This window comes from Spea bombifrons, chromosome 4 (assembly GCF_027358695.1).
Source record: "Spea bombifrons isolate aSpeBom1 chromosome 4, aSpeBom1.2.pri, whole genome shotgun sequence".
NCBI lineage: Eukaryota > Metazoa > Chordata > Amphibia > Anura > Pelobatidae > Spea > Spea bombifrons.
The window spans coordinates 43,350,589-43,375,197 of NC_071090.1; the positions used below are offsets into that span (position 1 = coordinate 43,350,589).

The 24,609-nt window shown below is 36.0% G+C and overlaps 1 protein-coding gene across 1 annotated transcript in view; it reads right to left on the reverse strand.

Moving 5' to 3' along the window:
• Positions 1 to 24,609, reverse strand: part of CEP290 (centrosomal protein 290) — a 44,184-nt gene that overhangs the window by 16,007 nt on the left and 3,568 nt on the right. The window contains exons 7-39 of the mRNA XM_053461910.1: positions 23,006 to 23,059; positions 22,543 to 22,692; positions 21,987 to 22,169; positions 20,645 to 20,734; positions 20,445 to 20,567; positions 19,818 to 19,935; positions 18,618 to 18,790; positions 17,353 to 17,515; positions 16,922 to 17,022; positions 16,666 to 16,753; positions 15,968 to 16,080; positions 15,128 to 15,212; positions 14,528 to 14,670; positions 14,195 to 14,359; positions 13,537 to 13,686; positions 12,285 to 12,400; positions 11,571 to 11,673; positions 10,618 to 10,848; positions 10,320 to 10,493; positions 9,992 to 10,103; positions 9,646 to 9,851; positions 8,676 to 8,827; positions 8,192 to 8,303; positions 7,360 to 7,815; positions 6,962 to 7,126; positions 6,012 to 6,119; positions 5,798 to 5,932; positions 5,332 to 5,598; positions 5,137 to 5,244; positions 4,408 to 4,607; positions 3,718 to 3,931; positions 3,279 to 3,416; positions 2,198 to 2,419 (exon numbers count right to left, since the gene is read on the reverse strand). Of these exons, the coding sequence (XP_053317885.1) occupies positions 2,198 to 2,419; positions 3,279 to 3,416; positions 3,718 to 3,931; positions 4,408 to 4,607; positions 5,137 to 5,244; positions 5,332 to 5,598; positions 5,798 to 5,932; positions 6,012 to 6,119; positions 6,962 to 7,126; positions 7,360 to 7,815; positions 8,192 to 8,303; positions 8,676 to 8,827; positions 9,646 to 9,851; positions 9,992 to 10,103; positions 10,320 to 10,493; positions 10,618 to 10,848; positions 11,571 to 11,673; positions 12,285 to 12,400; positions 13,537 to 13,686; positions 14,195 to 14,359; positions 14,528 to 14,670; positions 15,128 to 15,212; positions 15,968 to 16,080; positions 16,666 to 16,753; positions 16,922 to 17,022; positions 17,353 to 17,515; positions 18,618 to 18,790; positions 19,818 to 19,935; positions 20,445 to 20,567; positions 20,645 to 20,734; positions 21,987 to 22,169; positions 22,543 to 22,692; positions 23,006 to 23,059 (5,118 nt within the window). The remainder of the gene's footprint in view (positions 1 to 2,197; positions 2,420 to 3,278; positions 3,417 to 3,717; positions 3,932 to 4,407; positions 4,608 to 5,136; positions 5,245 to 5,331; positions 5,599 to 5,797; positions 5,933 to 6,011; positions 6,120 to 6,961; positions 7,127 to 7,359; positions 7,816 to 8,191; positions 8,304 to 8,675; positions 8,828 to 9,645; positions 9,852 to 9,991; positions 10,104 to 10,319; positions 10,494 to 10,617; positions 10,849 to 11,570; positions 11,674 to 12,284; positions 12,401 to 13,536; positions 13,687 to 14,194; positions 14,360 to 14,527; positions 14,671 to 15,127; positions 15,213 to 15,967; positions 16,081 to 16,665; positions 16,754 to 16,921; positions 17,023 to 17,352; positions 17,516 to 18,617; positions 18,791 to 19,817; positions 19,936 to 20,444; positions 20,568 to 20,644; positions 20,735 to 21,986; positions 22,170 to 22,542; positions 22,693 to 23,005; positions 23,060 to 24,609) is intronic.

Here is a 24,609-nt window from a genome sequence, read left to right on the forward strand (position 1 = left end):
AAAAACCACAGAGAAAATGGATTTTGCATATTGCCGATTCCCTTGAATATATTACTTATTATTCAGCATTTTTTTTTTTTACTTTGAACTACAAGATAAGCAAAAACATTTCATACATTTCTTTCTGAAGTAAATCTGTGTGGGTTTATAGTCTGCTTTCTCTCAATAGGCAAATATGTAGCTACTGTTAATAGAAAGGAAAGAGGATATTGATGTAGAAATTCCACCTGAGCAAACTCGTGACTTTAGGGGGATGTAACCAATCAGTATTCCGCATTCAAACACTGTTCCGTACCCAGAGATAATGTACCAAACATGAGCTACGTCACTGATCCTTCGACTGTTTTCCATGTCTTATTATATTAGCTTAGCTCATTCCTGCTCTAATATATATATATATATATATATATATATATATATATATATATATATATATATATATATATATATATATATATATATATTTGAGCAGGAATGAGCTAAGCTAACAGTGAAAAACAACTCAAAGGGAATTTATTGCTCATAGATATATCACAAGTACGTTGGTGTATAGGGGTATAAGGCATATCATGGGGCTGAGTGGCATATAGGGGGTTAAAATGCATTTCTGGAGATATATATATATATACACTGCTAACAGCAATCACACTCCTATCAAGCCAACGCAGCCAGTACATGCTGGAACCTGGGGATGTTAGAAGTGTGATTACAGCCTCCCTATGCCATGCTACCACCCCCACCCCCTTACACATCCATGCTATCACACACACACTCATTCACAAACATTTAAATACTCATTCATTCCATTAATCACACATACACACACGCTCAAGCCCCCCACCCCCTTACCTGAACTGCAGATCTCCCACACGCAGACTTCTGCAGGGGCCCTGCTGTGCGAGCAACTTCTCTGGCCCCGCCCCCAGAGGAAGGCGGGGGGAGGTAGAGTTATGTGAGGACTGTGCTAGCTTCCTGTTTCCTGCTGCTAATAGCAGAGACACTGCTTGCGATCAAAGTCCGGTAAAGCAGCACGGCCGAAGCAGAATGAGGTCTGATTAGAAGACGACCTCGATTATAAGACGAGGGGTATTTTTCAGAGCATTTCATACACAATCCGTATTTGCTCAATTATAAACAGGGTCATCTTAGATAACCACCCAAAATTTGAATATTTAGAGAAAAAAGAAAAAGCCTGAATATAAGACTACCCTATAGAAAAAGTTTTACTAGTAAATATTAATTCGCATATAAACTATGATTGAGAAAAATGCATTTCTTGTTTTTATTTCCTTTTATTTGCCAACCTGCCCCCCAGTTATGTACATCTCCTCCATGGCTTGCCACTCTGCCTTCCTGATATGCCTTATACCCCTCTATTTGCCAATCTGCCCACCTGATACTTCTTATACCCCCCCCCCCGACTTACCGATGCATCCCTGGACTTGTCTCCAGCCTCCCTGGTGTCAAGTGGGGGCAGCCGGTGTATGTCTGACAACCTCCACTGCTACCCGACACTTCTGCCGGGGCTTCTATGACTGAGCACTGGAAGGTCACATCATGTCAGTGCTCCGTCATAGAAGCCCCGATGGAAGTGTCAGTTGGCAGCGGAGGTTGTCTGCGCGCATCGCGCAGATGTTCACCAGTTGCCGAAGAGGAGGACCTGGGTCTCCTGCAGCGCTGGAGGTCTAATTATGAGACGACCTCGAACAATCAAGCAAATACGATAATATTCCACCAATCATGTGCCAATTAAGAAGTGCTTTGAAACTGCTAAACTGAGTTACTAGCTCTAAAGATGCCGAATCTCTTAGTCTGGAGACTTCCAAACACTGATCCCAGTACAAGAACACAGATTTGGCAATTCAAATTACATTACATTTATTTATATAGCCCCAGCAGATTCCCAGCGCTTTACAATCAGAGTCGGTACTATAAAGCCACAAACAATAACAAGCTGGTACAAAAGGAGAAGAGGGCCCTGCTCTTGCGAGTTTACAATATAGTCAGTTGAGAGGGAAGGGAAACCGTAGGAGAGGATTGCTTGGAAGAAGATGAGCTGGTCGACTCAGGATAAGCTCTCAATGTTGTTGGTTGTTCAGATGGCTTAGACAGAATGCTGGCTGAGAGTGTTATGATGAAAGGTTGTCTGGTTCTACAAAACGTGTTTTTTTTTTCTCTCTCAAAAACAGACACTGACCTGTAAGCTGTTTGTCAGACGCTTTATCCTCTTTTTCAACTCTTCATTCTCCTTATCTACTTCATCTTTGTCCTTCTGCAGCTTGTTGAGGGCTTTCTGTTTTCCTCGCAGCTCATGGTTTAGATTGTCAAGGTCTTCCATGAGGCTATTTTCACGATTTTTGCTACTTTTCAGAGCCTCTTTCAGTTTCAGCTGTTGCTCATTTAAATCTTCAACCTGTGCCTATCATGATATTAAAAATTAATTGTAATCTCAAGAAATTGAATAACAATCTTCATGAAATTAAAACTAAAGAATAAGAGAGGATGAGTGGTAAAAACTGCGATTATATTTCATCCCAGTTAATCTCGTCAGCCTATCTGCATCATGCATTTCTCTTGTTTCTTCTACTGCAGACTGCAGGTTTGATTCAATTACCTGTGCTACATTTATCTCTAAAACAAAATCCAGTGCAATATATATACCACTTGCCTACATAAAACTAAGACATACAAACATCCCATGTAGGTTGTGACAGTTTTGATAAAGGGCTGTTTAATTACGGAATTTTCTGTAAAAATGAAAATATTCATAAAGATAACTGACAAACTGGCCCAAAATGCAGACAGCAGAGAGGGCGCTGCACTGTAAGCTCCGGTAATACTGTAAGTATTTTTCCAGGTAAAAAAATGCATATTAAAGTACACTCTATGGTATTAAGTTGGGTGGGAAGAGGCAACTTAATATTAACATGCATTACTCTTTGGTCAAGCTATATAGCGCATTAGACATAGTGATGTAATTAGCGCCTTAAACTGGACTAGGGCAGCGAACCCAGCCCCCTCTACCTCTGTAGTCAGACGTCATATCCCAACGTGGCGTATTTTAAAGGCATGCAACGCCTTTTAATGATGTTGCGCTGAGCCTGCACAGTCTCCATGGTGTAAAGGGCTGGCTGGGATGAGAAGTTAAAGTATACACAGAAAGCATTCCTTCACATGATCTGCAGCGCTTCCAAACTGACTGCAAAGTGCATTAGAACATTAAAATAGGCTGGAGGGATCAAATTATACGATTTCCACATAATACCATAATCAAGTACCTTTAAATCTTTGGTATGTCGGTCAACAATCTGCTGGACATTCAAGTTTTCTTCCTTTTGTGCGGCAGCAGCAAGAATCTGCTGTTCAGCATGAGCAGTCATTTCGGACCGAAGCACTAACAAAGCTTTGCTTAATGCCTAAAACAGAGAACAGAATTAACTGCAAATAGCCAATCATCAGCCAATTCATGCAATTCCCAGGGTGATGTTCTATTGGATGCAAGGTCTATGAAATAAATTATGCTTCAAGTAGTGTTTCCACAGTGAGGCCAAAACAAGTATTATCTTATAAATACAGGCAATTCATGTTACCGAATTGGGAGGGTCTATCCATATGGGAAGCCAAGTGTGTATACATAACCAAAGCAATAGAATGTATGTATTTGGGGATCAGTATCTTTGTGCGTCAGTACATAAAAGCGTAATAATGACAAAATACCTTTTGCTGCTTTTCCTTTAAAGTCAGCTGACTTTTCAGACGTTCTACAAGATTCTTCATAGTTACAGTTGGAGCTCTGGTATTTGCTTCCTTTTGAGCCTCAAGTTCTGTGTTAAGATACTGAACCTCCTTCTCCATCTGAGACAAACGGGATCTCAGCTCTTCAGATTCGCTCTTCATCTTCTTAACTTCCAAAATATAATGCTCTTCAAGTCTGATTTGAGATCGGCACACATGAATACGATCTCCCTCTTTCTTATTTAGCTACACTGTGTGTTTATATTGTTTTTGTGGGTTTCTATTGAAAACATTTTTTGAAAAACTTGTTTGCAGTTTCTTTTGTAGGCTGCTTCCCTAGATGGTTTCGATTGTACCTCATACTTAATGTGTTATATGAAAATCAAGAAATTGAAAGTTAAGTGCTTTATTTTCACTTCTTTCACTTTGAAGGGGACACCTAAGGAGTTAAATGTGATAACAAAAACCATAAAGAGTGCCCCCACAATCACATTACTTCAATAGACTCACTTGGATTATTTCCTGGGGTAATTTCTCCAAAATAAATGTGGCAAATAATAATATTTTGATTTTTTTCAAACTTTTTTCTTTACATCTGGATGATGATATAATATTTTAGTCACTGCAGAGTGTGCTAAGCATATATTAATAATGTGAAGATAATAAAGTTACCTGACTTTGTTGGCTTCAAGTTCATTCACTTTCTCTACCGTGATCTGTTTCTGCCAGTCCAGTTCTGCTGTTGCTTTCTTGAGTTTGCTTGAAAGCGAAGCCAATGATTTGTCTTGTTCCGTAACAGTCTGTTCCATTTCGGCCAATCGCATTAAGCTTGTACCTGATGAAACTTGTAAAGATGGTTTCTTCATTAACTCCTATAAAATGAATGAGAACTGTTAAAAAAATATATAAAAATTATAATCTGAACACCTGTAACAAAATGTATTTGACTTCAATTTATTCTGCAGTTTTGATAATTATATTATCAAACTTTAACCTACCTAGGCCTTTGAATACATTATATTATGGAAAGACGGTAACCAAAATCCACCTATATGATGATTTGTATTGCAGCTATGAAGCAAGTTACAAAGAATTAAAAGGGCATAACCCAAGCAGCCCTTAAGAGGATATCAGATGTATGCTAGTAAATATTATAGATATGAATAAAAGGGGGTATTGAAGGTTTTTTGGAGAGAGGTTCACGGTATGATAACAGATTGTTTTTTCTTTAATATTGCAGGGGAATGCTAGTGGATATTAATAAACTACATTTCATAATGTTTATTCTTGGATATGCTGGCATACAGCCAGCCCACTTTTATTAGTTTTTATTTTCAGTAGTTTGTAGAACTCGATTTTCCAAATAAATCAGGGAATCAATCAATAGAGAGGAACACAAACCAGAGCAGCATCTCTGAACTTGTTAAGTGATGAGTCTGAATAGAGATTCAATTTCTGATGCAACAGTTTAATGTCTTCTGCGTGCTTTTTTACAATATCTTCTTGTTCCTTTTGAAAAAGACAAATAAATGTGTTATACGAAGATTGTGGAGCGTTAACAGTATATATTCAGATTGTGATAGTTTAATGTAATACCTCTCGTGCTTTGGTTAGCAGGTGCTGGTATTTTTTAAGCACTTCTTCCTTCTGATTCAATCTCGCTTGCATGCTTGCAATGGTTTGATGAGCAACTTTCAAAGCTTGCCGATGTTCCAACTCTTCATCTCTTTGATTAAGACCAGACAGAAGCTTATCATGTTCTGCTGCTGCAGGCAATCGAAGCCGGAGCTCATTGATCACCTTGTCTCGACTAAAAACATTTTGTTCGGCTGTCCTCAGTAGTGCTTCTTTGTTTTTAAGCTTCTGAAAATAAAGAATTGCAAAGTTAAAGGTGTGTGACGCAGAATTGTTTAAACAGTTAAAATGTTGCTAACCATTCATACTGAATATTCAATATTGAGCACAATTTTGGTAGGAATAAGTGAAATCTAAATCATGTGTACACAAAACACAGGACAACCGTTTGATAATGTTCTAGTTACTGTGAACTGTGTGTACTTACTTCTTCCAGTGTTCTACAGACTGATTTTGTGTCCATGATGGTCCTCACGTGCTCTTTTATTTTCTCTAGGGCTATCTCAAGTTGTTGAGGAAGAGGTAGGTTGGAATCGGGCACTGCTCCTGTTGCCTCTTCAAACTAAAAAAAAAAAAAAAAAAATTGTTACCTGGTGTGACCCCGCAGACCCCAAGGGATCATTAAGAAACAATGCAAGTACCCGTCGAGCGGTGTTGAGAACTTCGTTCTGCTGATGCTCATATACAGCCAGCTGCTGTTCCAGTTCTACTTCTCTCTGATCCCAGGCCATCTGTCTTTCTTCATGAAACTAAAACACACACACATCAGATGTAAATCTACCATAGGTGGATCAAATTCCAAGAACCTATGGTTGCTAAAACATGAGTTTGTGCAAATCCATCTATTTTACTCTTAAATTGAAGCCAGCTACTCTTGGGTTGAGACTGAAAGAGGCCACTGACTGCAGGTAGCAACACAGCTGCACATATTGTATGCCGCTATGTCCAGCATTTTTCCAGCAATTCAACTGCTCCTTCAATGAAGCGCACTGAGAATAGTAATTGCGGATTTATTTATTATTTTTCATTTAGATAGCTTTGGTCGAATACATCACAAACCATGCAATGAGTTTGCTAGCTGGGCAGAAAATGGACTGCCTGGGAGGGTTTCGGTGCTCTGTTATTTGTGTCCAGGTGCTGGGAGCCCTTTGCAATTGCACTTGAATGTATAAAATGCTGATACCTCTGCAGACTGTAAAATGTGCGCAACATAGTGAAACATTATGTTTACTATTACTATTATTTTATCAACACAGGAGTAGTACCAGTGAATTACAGTTCAGAAAATAGAAATCCAGTTATATGAAGTTCAGACATTTCAACCAGAAGGGGTAAAGTGTAAAAAATAAAAGGGAAATATATTAAAAAAGAAAATTAACTCACAAACTTGAAAGTCATGATGGAATACACAGAGACTATATAGAATGGGACAAACAAAACACAGTGTTGATCGTGGTTAAAAATGGTACCTTAAATACTGGTTTGTCAGAACCTACATCTTTCCATAACTGTGCAGCATAAGCAACATGTATACCAAAGAGAAAAACAACATTTTCAATAAAAATATCAATAAAGACAGTAAACTGTTTACTTTGCCTTGCTGAACGACTTCCTCTTCCAAGGTTCTTATTGTGCGTTCTTGTTCAGAGATAATGTTGTTTAAATGGTTCATCTCTTCTTTCTTTCGGTTAAGTTCCCGTGCCAGTCGCAGGTCCTGCAGACGAAGTTCTTCCATTTTCTTGTGCCACTCTGTAACCTGTGGAATTAAACACGGGTTACACATTGTTCAAACTGTAAGAATCAAGAACTACTAAAAACAAAATATCATATCTTGGCTGTTGGCAGGTGGTGGGCTGCAGTTGATAATATCATAATCCCTGCAACTGTATATCCTAATATAAAATAGTAGGTTTTTCCCATACTGGTAATGACTCCTTAGCTACAGTGATATATAAATGTTTTTTTGGAATGACAATCCGATAGTTTTACCTTTTGAGCCCCTCGTGCATCTTTGAGAGTACTAAAAAGTTCCTGCAAGCTCTTTAGTTTCAGTTCTAACTCCAGAGCTTGGGTTTCTGCCTCTCTGCGTTCTTGCTGAACAAGCATCATTTCATGAATTGTCTTCTGTTTGTCATTCTGCAGCTGCAACATTGTTTTGGAAAACTTTTCTTGCTGAGCTATTGGGAGGGCGCCGCTAAACTGCCGCCTTAAAGACTGGATAGTTTGCCGAAGGTGCTTGGCCCGATTTCTTCCTTCCTGGCGGGCATAATACAGCGCTTGTTCTTTATCATCGAGTTTCTGCTCCAAGCGCAGGTTGTAGGCCTCCATTTTTTGCAGTTTAGTCGTCGTGGCTTCCAGCTTGCCTACAGCTGTGGCCTCGCTGATTTGAAGAGCTACAATTTGTTGGTGTAATTTAGCAATTAGAGCTTTTTCATCTGTTTGATCCTTTTGAAGAAAAGTTGAAAAATAAATAGCTGCTACAAAGGAAAACATTCTAATAAAATTTGAATTAGACTTAGTACCAATACAGAACAAATGGAGCTAGAATAACATTTAATAAACATGATATATATATATATATATATATATATATATACATACACACATACACACATGCTGTACATTGCATTCTTACATTCAATGTCTTAAATATTATATATATATATAGGTGGAAGCTTGCAAAAGGATTATGTTTGATCTCACCAACTTCATGTCAATTTAGACACATTTCTCTTGCAATAGCTGAGCTGGCTCTGCAGAATGCTTGAAAATGTTTCATGAAAGTAGTCGCTTGAAAGAGAAACTACGAAAAGACTCTCACCTGATAATCCAGAACTTGTTTTCGCAGTGATTCCACTTCTTTTTCCCTAGACTGCTGACGAGTCATTAATGTTGAAACTTGCATTTTGGCTATATCAGTAAGGCTGCGTAATCTAATGTAAAAAGATAATATATATATAGATTTTAAACCTCTGTACATTAGAAGTGATCCATGGTGCGTATTAATTCTACTGCGGTACTGGCCTAACTTTTCACAAAAGGTTGGTGACCAAACAATGACAGACCTTCTTAAGCCTTCTGGAAGACAATGGAAGCTTAAAACGTACAAAGTTTTATTATGGGACAAGTTTATTTTCTGTCAAAATATGACTAGGAATCACAACTGTATTAGGAACTTATAGCACCTGGATGTGTTACTAAAGAACACGAGGAAAATCTGTTGTAGGTTTATTTAGAATAATTGTGTTCTCTGGAATTCTTCTGTTATAAAATGTTTGCTTTTTAAGAAACTTAAAGTTGCTTACTTGGAGACTTCAACCTTAAGTTCCGCTTCACTTTTTTCCAAGTCCATTATTCTTCTCCGATCTGCTTCAGAAACTGCCTTACTCACGCTATTCGCAAGATCATCTCTTAAAGCTTGTTCTACTTTCTGCGCCTCAAGGTTGATCTTGGTGAGCTGCAAGAAAAAGAAAAGTGCGTATCATATAACCCAAATTTAGCTGTCGCTATTAGTCATCAAAAATGCAAGAATAGTCAAGCATCTGAAAGGAGACATGGTAAATACTAGCCCAGACCCGTCAGTGAACAAGGCACACTTCCAGTCCCATAAGACAGCACCTGATGATTAATAGCCATGCATTGGAAACATTGGTCAAATGTTGGCTTGGCAATTTGACATACTATCACACAGATTTATAAATATCCACCTTTTCATATGTACAGTAAACACAATAACAGAAGGAAATACCACTTATTACTAGTCTTCCCCCCAAAAAAATAATTATTATTGGTCATAGTTAAAACCCAATCACACATACACGCTTTCTTCATTAATGATTTTTATTTTCAGCCTACTTGTGCTCGAACTGCTAAGGTAAAACCACTAAAGGTTACTTGTTCTCTGTGTGTCTTTCGAGTTCTAAATAAGAACCTGCCAATATACTCACAACATTAACTATGAAATATAGATAAGAAAAAAAAAATACAAAACATATGCATAACAAACAAGAAATCTCTCCTGCATTGATATTAAAAAGTAAACCTGTTTCTCAGGGAAATCATAAAAAAAACGAATTGATCATGGTTAAAGAAAATGGACATCCTCAAAATGCAGGGGCCTTTGCTCATCTGCAGCACAAGACTGCAGTAAGATACATCCAAACAAAAATACCACCAATACAAACTTTTGTATCATACAAGACAACAGTCAATTTAATTTAAAATGTTCTTTGTAAAGCAGCAATATCATAATACTGGTTATATTGTCAAACATACCTCAGCAAACTTTGCCTCTAGCTCAAAGTTCCGTTCTTCTACTTGCGCTAGTGTGGTCCTTAGATGTTCATACATTTTCTGGGAATGTTCAGCTTTTTGCCTTTCGTTTAACTCCTTCATTTCCAACATTGTAATCTTCTTGGAGATGGAAATGATTTCATTACTTGTGACTGCTTTTGTGGCTTTATCCATAGCAGAATTACCTCCTTAAAATTGAAATAAATACGTTTATAGATACATTAAAAAAATGGAAATAGGCAGGGGGGCTGGGCTTTTTTTTTTTTTTTAAACAATTGGCCCGGCCGTCGGGGGATATGTCAATCACAGTGTGCTCATATTTACTTACCCAGCGTACTTATATTATCCCATGCTTGCTCAAGAGTATAAAGCTTTTCTTTTGTTATTTCAAGCTCTTTGGCATACACACCAATCTGGGACTTCAGAGATGCATTTTCTTGCTGCGTAGGAAAAAATTGAAGTCATACCCCCATGCTGTTTCGAAGGCAAAGAACGGTCACACCACATATTGACTTGATTTCAATTTTTGTTGAATGACAAAAATTTTTAACTATTAACACGTGTATTTTTGAAAGCATTCCTACTTTACCGTGTTTTTTCACACCTACCTAAAAAACTTATATATAATTATATACACACATATTGTCAGTACATACTTGTAGGTGCTCCAGGTCACTGGTTCTCTGGACAAGCATATTATCCTTCTGAAGCATGTCCCTGTACTTGGCAGTTAACTCATTATATTGTTTATTAGCCATTTCCAACTCCGATGAAGACACGCTCTCATTCAAAGCTTTTTGAAGAGCTGCGATTTTAAAGGCAGCAATTTCCTGTTGCAAAAATATAACAAGGTAAAACAATAATGATACAGTAATTATTTTATTATCAATAGCATTACCACAAGTCATTCCTGCATTGCAGTAGAAAAGAACAAAAACAATGCTAAGTCATTACCTTATATCTCTGTAAATAGCCAATTTTCTCCCCTACTGCAGCCTCCATCTCAGATACTTCATCTTTCAGTTTAAGGTTTTCTTTACGCAGATGTTGCTCCATTTCGAGTAAGGTGGTGTATCTTCTGGTCAGTGACTTCTCATTTACTCTGAGAACAGTCATTTTTCTGGCGCTCTCTGCAAGAAGACTTTTCATTTCATCTGGATCCACCTTCATAGCGTCTAGTAAGTTCTACAAATACAAAATAAAAAAGGAGAATTTCAAAGAGCCGTAGGAGATTATTTACTGAAGCTTTATGGGTTAACAGATACCAGGACATCAGACAGCTAAATTGTAGGAAAACACCACAAAGCAAATTTAGATAACTGGAGGAAATTAACAAATATCGGAAGGTATACGTATATTTTCCTTGATGACTTTACTGTATACAGATATGCAATAATACAATTTACTAACTAAAATCTAGGCAATACAATACATGATGAGGTAGATTTGTTTACCAAAAGAGTTATGGGATAAAGGTAGTTCACTGTAATGCCCTATAAAATTTAACTTCATAATACATCTAGCCGATTCTTTTGTGGGAGATTATTGGATAAAAGTTAAGCGGAAAAAATAAGCTGGAATTTAAAGGGTGGAATAATTAATTTAAAATGCTTAGCAATGGCATTTAGGGGAAGAATTCATATTTTTGTGTTGGATAAAATATTGGTGATATAGTTTGTGACCCGAGAGAAATTAGAGAGCAAGACAGTTAGCAGCTCTGTGTCTCGAGCATACAGGTGAAATCTGCTTTTCTGAGAAGATTTGTATACAGAACATAATGATATAATAAAAAAGATAAATCATTAGAGCCTTGTGAACCCCAACAGAGAAACCTAAAAATGAGTAAAGAAACATTGAATGGCTTGAAAGGAAGTAGTAGTATGTGTGAGCGTATGAGTGTGTCATACCATATACTCAGCAATTTGGACCGCATCCTGCTCCTTCTGACTTTCTAGTTTTGTTTTTTCTTCTTTTAACTTCTCCACTTCACGCTGCCACGACTCCCTTTCACTAAATATAAAAAAAAAATGTTAAACACAAATGGGAGTTGTGAAAACAAAAAGATACTGTCATCTGACTTTGTCACTTAGCATTGCCTGGGGTTTGGTTTCCCATCTGTTCATAAGAGAAACCTGAACACTAAGGTTTGATGAAAAAACATGTCTAAAATCACCTACAAGAAAATACTTCAATGCTCTTTAAATGTAACCTTGACTGAATAATCTCAGTAAGAAAATACAAATCTTTTGAAGAAGTGGCAAGAAAATGTAAAAAGACAATGCTGGTAAAGTAATAATGGTTCATAGACTTATGTAGTAATGAGATTTTAAAGGAACTGTCTAATCTCCTTACTTATACGTATACACATCTGTTGTGAATTTATATTTAAATTTGTGAACTGGACATACTTTTTTGTTCACTGTGAAATTGGTAACTAATGGAAATTATTGTAACTATAAGCTAGATAAACAAAGCATTTTGATCTCTAGCTTGTAAGCTCAATTGTGCAGGGTTCTCCTCACCTGTTTCTATAAGTCAAATTGTTATGTTATATATCACTTGTCCTGTTTACCCACTGTACAGCACAATAGCATACAATAAATAATAATTTTCAATTTTACCTCTCATACTCCTTATACAACATCCCTTGCTGATGGCGAATCACAGCAAATTTTCTTTTATATTCTTCCAATGAATCTTCCAGTCTTAGTACTGTTTTCTCTTTAGATTCCATTTCCTGCAGATAAACGTATAATGCTAGCAGGTAAAGAGCAGAGCAACACAATTTTAATGATGAATTACAATACATATAACCCTTGGGATAAGTCAAAAGTTACTGTATAGCACCACCGAAGGTGAACACATCTACTGTGCTGACAAAGGAAAATCATACATGGTTGGCTGTGTTTACTTAAAACTACTCAGATTTTTCTAATTATACATAAACGTGTGTAGTATCAAGTACAAAGTTCATAAATATTTTTATATAACAGAGAAACAAATAATTTGATGGCAGATGAAAACCATTTGGCCCACCTAGTCTGCTCATTTCTCCTGATGTAATACCACTTAATCAGACTTAAATTCAACATAGCTTTAAGTCTATCCCATGGATGCTTAAAATTTCCTCGCTGTATTAGTCCCTACCACTTCTGATGGGAGTCTGTTTTGTCTAACTACCACCTTCTCAGTAAAGTAAAACTTCCTTACATTACATCTAAAACATCTGACTCCCCAGTTTTAGACTACAGTCTCTTGTTCTAATATTTCTCCTCTGAAATAAACCTACCTCCTTCCAATTTTTTTCTTTTTTAAAGTTTCTATCACATCTTCCAATTCCTCCAGAACTGTCCATAATAATCTATGCGAGGTCTGACCAGGTCTGTAAAGTGACAGGGCCACCTCTCTCTTTCTGCTTCTAATGCCTCTTGCTATCCAGCTCAGCACCCTGTTTGCCATATTAGACTCTTTACTGCATTCCCTGCTTATTTTTAAGTAATAATTACTTGCAAGTCCCTCTCTTCTGTTGGGACTAATACATCCTATGTGCATTATTTTACAACATTTCAATAACATTAAACTGCAGCTGTCACACATTCTAACATTTTTCTATATTTACATAAATCACTTGTGATTTATTCCACCAGCAATGAACACCCAAAATACAATGGCAGACTTGGTACAACCTATAGTCTAAATGCTTTGTTATTCCAGAATCCGTTCATAAACCACTTATATGAATAGTTATATTTACTGTGCAGTAAATACAACACACCTTCAACCATTTTCATGATTTGACAAAGCTTTGGATGCCTAAAAAAGCCTTCATTGAAGTTATGGCTCCCAAAATTAAATGACACTGTTTCATAATACCTGTAGGAGATGCAAGAGGTATTCGTTGAGAGTGTTGATGAGGTTGCTGCTAGTGGAAGACAATCCATCTGGTAGGTTTACAGCTTTAAATATAATATTGGCCCCAGTCGACTGATGCAGAAGTTTACATTCATTTTCAAGATGTAAAACCTGAATGGAGACAAAGGGTTGTCAGTCTTGCTTTATATGTGGAAGACTTTCAGGTAGGTCCATAAGACTACATGGTAAAGGAGTATACAATGACTGAAGGCAGCCCAAGATGCAACCAAAGCTTGCTTGATTTTTACAATAGGAAGCATAAACTCACTTTGTAACTGAATGGTTCTTAGTGTACTCAAACTAGGGAGAGTGTAAAGTGATCAGATTATTTAAAGGGGGAAGGAAATTGTCTAGACATTTCTTAACACTGATGTAAAGAAGATGCTTCATGACCTGACCAGTAGCCGGACAATGGAGGGTAAAAAAAGAAGGTGCCCCAATCCAGAAGACATTTGAGGTGATGACAGTCCTTTGAGGGTGAAGCAAAGACCTGTCAACTCTGAAGCCTATTAAGATATTTCCAAACCTGAAAAGCTTGGCTCCACAGCCCATGTGACATTAAACACAATATTTCAAATATTTTTTTTTCAGTGACATCGGCTTTGTCACAGTAGCATACCTTTTCATTTGCTTTTAACAACTGGTTTGAAAGATCTGTAGCTTCCTTGCGTGACACCTTAAGCTCTTGTCTTAATTCATCATTTCTTCCAGTGAGCTGATCGACTTGAGCTTTCAAGTGAGCACTTATGTCCAACATACCTCCCGCATGCTTTGTTTCTATGGCCTGAAAGAAATGGATTCCATGAGTTACAATTAACTGTATAAGACAGCAACATTGTGCTTGGGAGCAACATAAAATCATGAGTAATTAAATATTAGTGTCTAGTAATATTTTGAACTTTAGGATGCTCAAAACGAAAATGCTGGATTTACGGAGATTTACATGTCTTACGTGTACTAAGCGCTCTAGGCTTGGAATCATTAAAGTCGCTTCTCCCCCTCTGATGGTAGGGTTATTTTGAGAGTCTTTGATAGCCTGTAATATTTCTCTCATTCCTTGTTGCAGCTGATTGTTTTCTTCAGACACTTCTTTTACTACATAAAAAAAAAATCAAAAAGAAAAAGGCAACCAAAATGAAAAGAAATTAATGTAAAGAAGTTAAAAATATAACAAGTTGGCTAAGGGTATTATAAATGTATACTATTATATATAGCTGGCTAAGGTGATTATTTGTTTTTTGTTTCCTTATATTCAGTAGTTTGTAACCTCAGAATTGGCTTACTGTAATAAAACACTAAAAGCTATATTCACTGGATGGAATGACTTAAGAAATTGCCTTTCATTAACTAGGTGTTACGCAGGCCCTCACAAAAGTGGGCATTCAGTGGGAATTTCAACACCCCGGCTTCACTATCTACTACAAAGGGCCACACTTAATGGGAATCCACTGTTGGCCATATATAAATGTAAAATCATAACATGAAATGCATGGAAAATACAACAGGGAGAGAGCTGGATATACATATTATTTGGTATCCTTGCTATACTTACATTTAGATTTGAAATCTGCCACAACAGTTTTACTTCTTTCTAGTTCATTTTCCTTGTCATTTAGTTGTTTTGCGAGATTCTCATACTAAAGAGAAATCAATAAATTAAAGCATAAACCTTGCATTAAATATTTATATACACACACATGACCTTATTTTTGTTCCTAAACTTTTTATAAGTAACTGAAGCTTTTAGGACCTCAGAGGTCTCTTCATCAGATTGAATGGAAAAGAACTCTGAGGTCTCAAAAGCTACATCCTTTCTGTGTTAGCCAAAATCATAAAAACTCCCATAATTCAGTTTTCTTAAAATTAACTTAATGAGTCCTATTGATGGCAAAATGTTATATGTTTACCAGGTTGTTTAACACAAAGGATTTTGTGGACTGTATTATCCTAGGACTGCCCTCTAGTGTCATAAGAATAAGGTCACTAAGTCGGACCCCAGAAGGAAATCCAGAATAAAAATAGTACATTGCAAGTTAGGAAAGCCAGTTATGTCTATTTGCCAATTTGTATTCATCACTAATGTTTGTCATTTTTTTTTTAAATGCGGTATTGGAAGTGGTGCATTGAAGAAATGTTGTGACAATATTTCATTTTCAGTGACCTTGAAGCAAACACCAAAAATTCCCAAAATGTTCTACATTGGCACTTTTTTCCATCTTTACATTTCATTGACCAACATATAGCTGACAGGAAATGTGTCTATCTAGAAGAAATGTAACAGATTTTTTATCAGAATATTTTATTACAATATACAGAACAAAATAAACTTCAAACACTGTCCGTGATCTTCAGTACCATCGATAACATCCCAGCGGCATCTAAGAATTGTTACCTTTGTTTTTAGATCTTCGGTTTTGTCTAGTGAAGTGATGTGTGTGTTTTGTGTTCTATAATTTATACTTGGATGAGAATCATCAGTCAAGTCTAAGTCTTCAGCTGTCAAACCTGAGAAAACAGGAAATTGAAGGTATGCTATAAACGCATCTTTTTTTATTTGCTTTTGTGCTTGGTAAACAATCTTTGTGTTGATTCTGATGTATGTTTTGGATCACTTGGAGATCCAACCACAGCACAGTTTAAGCTTTCTTGCAGATGCAGTCAGGTGTTCATTTAATATATGTTGATGTTTGATGATGCCATACATCCTAACAAAATGTCCAGGCCCTCGGGCAGAAAAAATAGTGCCAAAAACATTAAAGAGCCACCACCATATTTAACCATGGCATGAGGTACTTTTTCATATTTTGTGTGCCTCTTTGCGTGCGTCAAATTAAAACTCTATTTTGGTTTCAACTGACCATAGAACCCAATCCCATCTGAAGTTCCAATAGTGGTCTGGGTATATTTTTATCAAATGTTTTGTCAATGCAGGCACTGTTCGCAAGGGAAGTAACGGTTACATATAGTCAATGGACAGGGCCAGAATCAGAATTTGAGAGAAAAATAAACTGAAATAAAAGTCAGAGTAGGTAGGAAATGTTTAAAGAACAAAAAAATGAAATATGTTGGAAATAAAAGTTATTCTCTTACCCAAAGCAGCTGCTCTTTTTCCTTTCTCTTGAGCTAGTTTGCGGATCTGTTGTTTTAGTTGGAGACGTTCTTCCTCGAGTCTTTCAATCTGTGTGTTAATGCACACATAAAAAAAAGGAATACATCTGTATACATTGGCTGGAAGAGTTTTAAAATTATTATATGAAAGGAGAAAGCCTAGTCACATTAAAAAAAGAAAAACGCTCAAACATTTGTATGTAAATACAAAACAAAAAACATAATTCGCTATATTCACCTCTTTCAAAAGAATTTGATTCTCAGCTCTGTACTGCTGCTGTTTTAGTGCTTTTGTACTTTTGAATTCTGTTAAGTCAATTACAGTTTTTGGCTCAAGACCTAAAAAAAAAAAAAAAAAAAAAAAAGAAAAGAAAAGAAAAATAAACACCTTTGATATGTTAGGATTTTATCCAGCATATTAAGGATTTTTTGCTTATGAAAATGCTCAAAACATCCTCCCTTCCTTTATTATGTAAGTAGTAACTTCTGCTTCCTTTCTACGGATACCGAAGATTTCCTTCAAGAACAATTAATTTTATGAAATCCAATATAAGTATGGTTCTAAAGGCTGCCATGAGTTAAATAAGAAAAAAAATGCTTTATGACTTTTATGAAACACCCTCTATAAGCCAAGCATGCATTGATTGCTAAAAATGGAGAGTTCCTTACCTAGACGTTCTTGAAGATCTTCATACTCATCAAGGACATCATTAATCTTCAGCTCGAGCTTATTAATATCCTTTGTTAAAGCTTCAATTTCACGATCTCTTATTTTAATATTAGCTTTCAGTTGCTTAATTTCTGCAACAGCTTCCTCTAGGCCATATGTTCCCTTAAACAAAAGATAATTGTAGAAGAAATGCTCAAACTATTATTTTTACTGTAATATTAAGTTATTAACTATTTGGTTAACACATTTCCTGCACATTGATTTTTTTATTCTTTGTAACCAAAATATTTTATAAACCTCACCTTCTGCTTAATTCCCCTTCAACTTCCTAACAGATTGTAAGCTCATAATACATTTTTGTTAATTTTGTATACTGTAAGGTATAACGTTATTGACTTTGTATTCTCCCCAACTGTAATGGCACTACAAAACTGGCCGGTGGGCTATAAATAAATTACAATACTATAAGGAGATACTTTTTCTATGTCCGCCTCTAGCAAGACATTAAAATCTTCAAGGAACAACAAACCCAAGAAGCCAGGTAGCCATAAATATCTGTACCTAAATGTTACTTCACAGTGTCATATGTATAGAGGCTTTGCTGGTTTTGTAGGGCTGACAAAGTATATCTAAGAATCACTCTTGCCTCTCCTACTGAAATTGCATGATCCTAAATAATCCTAATCATTTGCCAGAATGCAGGCTTCAGAACAACACAAACGTTATGGGGATACCATAAGAATGAACGGGCTTTGGATGATACAATGAAAGTTAAACGTTTCACGCATTTGCCTTTAAGAATCACAAAACCAATGCTGACAGGTATAACAGACTGTTATATGATTTATACAAGATCTACTACAAGGCATGACATGCACCAAGGGTACAAACTAAACTGTCCTATCTTCTTTGCTGTATGGATCTGGATCCGTTTTGCGGTACCCAGCAATCGGTAATATACTTTAATAACTAACAAAATACATTTTATAACCTATGTAGACTGGAATATGCTTAATTTAATCAGCTGCAGTTACCCTAGGAGATAATGAGCCAAAATAACATCTGATAAAGAACACTGTGTCTGAGAAATCCAGACCAATGTCTAATAATCGTAATTACCAGTTTGGAGCCCTTCTGGGTCACGGTATCTTCACAATAAAAAATTGAGTAAATCAACAGCTACAAGTAAGGCTGAAGGCTGCTTTAGTATATAATAATTATTCAAACATACTAACATACACCACAAACACGCTAATCAGCATACCAATTCATACTCCTTCATTCTTCTAAGGGCCTCTATTAGATCTTTATCTTTTTCCCGTGCATCGTTTTCAGCACGTTCAGCAAATAATTCTGTTTCTTTCAATTTTTGCTGAAGATTCTGTACCACTAATTGAAGTTCTTTAATTCGACCCTGCTCCGTGTGCCCAGTGGTCCCTAATGTAGGAAAAAGAACATCAAGCGTGGTTACAAATACACAATATAAAAATATTAGACTAGTGCATTCAGATTTGTAGGAATAGTAATTTTAAGAAATGTATTTTTGGGGAATTTGAACAAAATATGAGTTTTAATTTAAATTTTGCCTCTCACTCACTCACCAACTTCTGATCTTGCATTTTCTTGTTCTTCTGTTTTCTCTCTGCCATCTTCTTCCGCAGCTCCAAAAAGTCTTTGTTCTTCAGCCACCTCTCCGTGTACAAGGGGACAGGACCCCCTGTTGGACTTCAACAAAATGGTGGAGCTTCTGGCCACATCCTCTCCCCCAATTGGAGAATCTGGGAGAGGATGTGCCCAGAAGCTCTGCCATTTTGCAGAAGTTCACCTGAGGCCATGTCCCTGCATTATTGTCCACAGAGAAACAGACAGACTTTTTCGGAGCAGCGGACAAAGACAGAACAGAGACAACAGAAGAAAGAAGAGAGGGGAACAGGAAGCAGAGCTGTACGGCACAGAGACATGGACACGGAAGTGGAGGAGGTAGGGAGACATTCCGAGAGAGAGTGAATGAGAGAGTGGAAAAGCGTGATTGATCATTACAGTGAATGGCATCGAATTTTGCTTCCAAAAGTAAATAGTCCCAAATGCATAGGCAAGAAACGGAATTTGTTGTCCCAAAACAAATGGACGGAAAACAAGTTGTAAAATTTCTCTGAAACAAGTTAACTATATGGTAAAATGTTAGAAAAATGGCCATTATTTGTATCTAGATAATACAAGAGAGAGAAAGAGCATGATGTACTGCTGTAATATCACAATAATGAGGCAGGGGGCAGAAATTACATCTTACTTCCAGTTCAATATAGTCGGTTACTATGTTGTTTTAACAGACAATTAAACAAAGGCACAAAGACATAATTGTAGATTTTGGTAATATATGCTCCAGTGCTTCAAACAATGGTTGGGGATTGAAGTTAGTTATTACTCTAAATTGCAGGAATTCTGTTCAACAGAACTAGTTTACCTTCTTGTAAATTCTGTTTTAGAGTCTCAAATACAAGAATATGGGATTCCATTTCTTTGGTATGCTGCTCCAATTGTTCAGTCAATAGTTTAATCCGATTGTCGCGTTCCTGCAAACCCTTAAATAAACCAAAGGGGTAGGGAAAAAGTGTTACAAGACACGCAAAATTTACCTGTGAATGAAGCAATAAGTGTACAGGTATACAAAAAGTACGTTCTTATTTTGCAAAGGGGTTGTCATTATTAAACTTTAAGATTAAGATTATTGTTGCCATAAAACATAAAAACTAAACTACGTCTGGGTTTATGCAGTACTCAAAATTATAGATATTATGCAATGCAATACATTTAAATATAATCATTCTATGGTCTTCTTTCAAACATTCATTCACATATAGATCTACAGATGTTACAGAAGATTCTATTACTGAATAATATCAGAATTGCAGAGGAAATATAAATTATTGAATTTTTTTTTTTAATAAACTTCATACACAGAGGCACGATGGCTTGCTGAATTCTTAATAAGTATAATTGTGCTGAATAGCCCTTAACGCCTGTGTCATTTGTACAGAAAGTACCATAATACTACATTCCTAGTTTGGTAGTGCTGGGAAATAAAAACTACCTGCTGGAGAGCTAGCACATTGCTCTTGTCTATGTCCATTTGAGCAATTTTAAGCTTCTCTCTGAGATTTTGGATCATTTTTTGATATTCTTCGATCTCTTCATCTTTAGATGCCAGTAGCGCCTGCAACAAACGTAAGGTTAATAAAATCCGTCATTGGCAGGCCGTGTGAGGTGCTTCATTAATTGTAAAATGTATACCTTCCATTCTTCTACTTTGGCATTTACAACCACCATGATCGGATCATCTTCTTCCTGCCTTGCTTTTAGTTGCTCTGTTAAATCCTGAACCTGCAAGAATTTCACAAAGCAAAACACATCCATCAGTGGAATTTGCACATGCCAAACAATACGTTTATATTACTTGTTAGTAATACTAAAAGCTACTCCACAGATGTGGCGTATATATTGAAGGAGAGGAAGATAACTTTTAAGAACTATAAACAAACTAAGAATGAGGAAGATGGGAGTAAATATAAAGCTAAGCTTATGGATGCAAAGAGGAATCATAGACGAAAGGTCTTGTTATTAGTGGGATAACTCAAGGATCAGTAACAGGGCTGGCATTGTTGATATTTTTATTAGTGATATTACAGAAGGTCCTAATGGTGATGTATATCTTTGAACAGATAATACAAAGCTCTGCAATAGTGTAGACCTTTCCGGGGTGGAACAAGTAAAACAGCAAATTATTTAAGGTATCTTAATATGTATAACTTGGAGGGGAGATGCAATAGAGATATTTAAATACTTAAAGGAATTTAACAAAGTACTGGAGGCAAGCTTATTGGAAAGGAGGAAAAACGCAAGAACAAGAGGAACGAGTCTTAAACTAGAGGGTGAGGCTTAGATGTAGAACTTCGTTACATTATTGAGAGAATGGTAAGCTAATACAGTGAAAGAATTGTAACATGCATGGGATAGACAACGTTATCCTCTCTGTGGGGCAAGATCAAGGACTGATAGGGGTTTGAGTCCCTTACATCAGGAAAAACGGGCAGATTAGATGGCCTGAACGGTTCTTATCCGACATCAAATTCTATGTTTCTATATTCCTATTTGTGTCACTTTATTATGTTCTAAATATATGATACAAAACAAGATTTACAATTTACAAGTGGATATACGTTTAACAAGCTCTCAAACTGTCAATTTTAGATGCAATGTTGCACCATCATTAAATGTATTCCTAAAAGGGACAGCAAGTACAGGCTAAAATGATAGGCCCAAACTTCTACTAGTTTATGTCAATGCACAAAAAGCAAATACATGTTTTGGAATATCTGAGAATCAAAATAACACTCTGCCAAGCTACTGTCCCTGAAAACACACTCAGCAACCTAAAATCTTTCTTCTATTCCCCTTAATGCAACTGAACGAACGTGCATGGGAATAAAGCTATCCTGAAAACCAAGGGCAGACTTTATAACACATTACTTTAAATGGCCAGTAATACACAATTATTTAAGTCTGCACACAATTATGCGCGTTCCTATGAAAGAGAGAAAAAAAGTTTTTTTTACATTTTTCTTTTTTTTTTTACCTTAAGCACATAGATGTCTTTTTCCTTTCTCAGCTGGTCCATTGTGCTATCTGAGTGCTGCACGATAAGTTTCATTTTGTTATACTCATCAGTCATACTCTCCATTTCCTTGACAGATTGTTCAAGTACTTTGGTCATTTCCTGGTTCTGGACCTCCAGCTTCTCATTTGCTTCGCTCAGGTTCTGAAAGGTTAAAGATATTTGAAAAGGTAATTTTGTCTAAGACTGTAAGAAGAAAACATAATTTGTCTGTAAAACTGGCTAAAGACTAAAATAAAAATATAAGGTTTTCATAGGGATGTGAGATCCTCCCCTGCAAATCAATTGTGAATCTATGACAATTTTGTCCATGGTACAAAGCATAGGTTACTATCCTTTAGCAACTACAGTTCAGTGTTAAGTAACATGAAAGTACCTTTTAATAGGTATTTTTTTTTCAGATATGCCAAGAATCAGCAGAGAGTTCTATGTAAATGCAAGTCTGAAGAATCAACCCTAAGACAGCTGTTTGTGTTACGTTAATATTAATCTTTCTTCATCTAATCATGATTCTTACCTGAATTTCATCCAGATACTGGACTAACTCCATATTCTTTTTAGAAATCACATATTTGTAATCATGTCCTTCCCCACGGTTTAGGAGAGACTCCCTTTGGGAATCAATCTGCCTCTGATAGTCTATGACATCTTGTCGTAGTTGTTCATTCTGTATAAAGAGATAATCTTAGGCTTTCGAATCTGCATTTAATGTCCACACAACAGTTATATAATCAATCAAACTATTGTCAAACATCTAGAGAACCTATCCTGAAGGAGCACTTCATACCTTTTTCGCAAGAAGTTTTTTCTCCAAAATTAAGTAGTAATAAAAAGAAAAATAACACGCACAAAGTTAGATAAAGACAGTCAAAAAACAAAAACTAAATTGTGGTAAAAAGATTTTGTTACTACTTTCTATAAATTGTGTACACTTAAATTGTGTAATTGCTATTATAATATGCTATTTCATATTTACCAACCTCTCTCCTGAGCTTGCTGTTTTCATTATCAGTTTCTTCATTCCGAAGTGCAAGCTAAAATAACATTGATAAAGTAAATGGGGACACATTCTACTACAGAAACATAACCAACCACATTTAGACCAGCACACTTGCTGTTTAGTTTAGTTTGAATATTTCTATTGGTAAACATACATTTCACCAAATTAATACTATTCACTCAGATATGGATTGCATAACAAATCCTGACTGGTTCAATCCACTTCCAGATTCCATTAGCCGTGCAATGCTTGCTATGCTAATAAGCTATACAGACTTTAGGCTGTTTTCACCAAAAAAGCAGTGTTAATTATATGTGCTTCTTGGTGGAATGTATTTTTTCCCTTACTGATTGAAATAAGACATTCGTTTTCAGGAAAGGGTCATTGTCAAAGAAGGTGACCTAGGAGTTGAGCGTACTGCTTTAGAGTAATACTTGTACTGTCAGCATTTTTTTATTTCTTCACAAGCAATTTCGTTAGAGTGAATCCATTTAAGCAAATACACTAATGTCTGTGTGGTAAATGGCAAGCAAATCAGCAGGGAGCCTTGGGAGATAGCGTACAGTCGATAAAACAATCACTTTTTCATCTGTCTGTTAAATAGTTAAAATGAATTTTATTACTGTATAAGAGTTTTAAATACTCTCATATTTTAGAAACTCTTTTTTAAAATATAAGATATGAGATAGGGCTGAAACAACTAATCGATAAAATCGATAATGAAAATCGTTGACAATGATTTTCATTATCGATTAGTTTAATCGATTTTTATGGATTTAAGGAGGCAGAGTGGTGTATGGGTGAGTTATAGTGGTGTATGGGGGGGTATAATGAATTTCAGGGTAGCAGTGTGGTGTATGGGGGTGTAATGAATTTCAGGGAGGCAGAATGGCATATCTGGGGGCGTTAGAGTGGTGTATAGGGGTATAATGAATTTCAGAGTGGCATATCTGGGGGAGGCAGAGTGGTGAATCAGTGAGTATAATGATAATGAATATTATATATAAACAAGGCTTTTTTCTCATAGTTTTTATTAAATATGAAAAATAGTTAACATATGAATTAATATTTACTAATAACTTTGTATTAAAACCTAGTTTGAGAAACACTGTGTTTGGGTTCTTGTAGCTTTTATTATTATGTCAGTAAAATAAGAAGCTGAATAGAGAGAGGCCATTGCAATAAAGAGATGAAAGTGTAAATTGCAGGTTTTTTATTACATTATTTAAAATTTTAGAAAAATTGCATTTTTTTATCCGATTAATCGAAAAAATAAATCGGCCAACTAATCGATTATTAAAATAATCGTTAGTTGCAGCCCTAATATGAGATACAAGTTAAGGCATTGTTTGAGACCTGCTGTTTATCCACACCCTTTGTCGATTAAATAAGGTGTATTTATATTTGTTTTTTCTATCTTGAATAATAGTACAAAAAGAGAGCGCTTCCTAAAAGTTATGGAGACCAACATATGACATCACCAGAGATCAAAAATGTATTTATTTTAACATAGCTTATAGAAATCAAGTGAAACAAAAACCAACAAAGTGCATTTTTTAAAGACTGTGTACTAATATACATTAT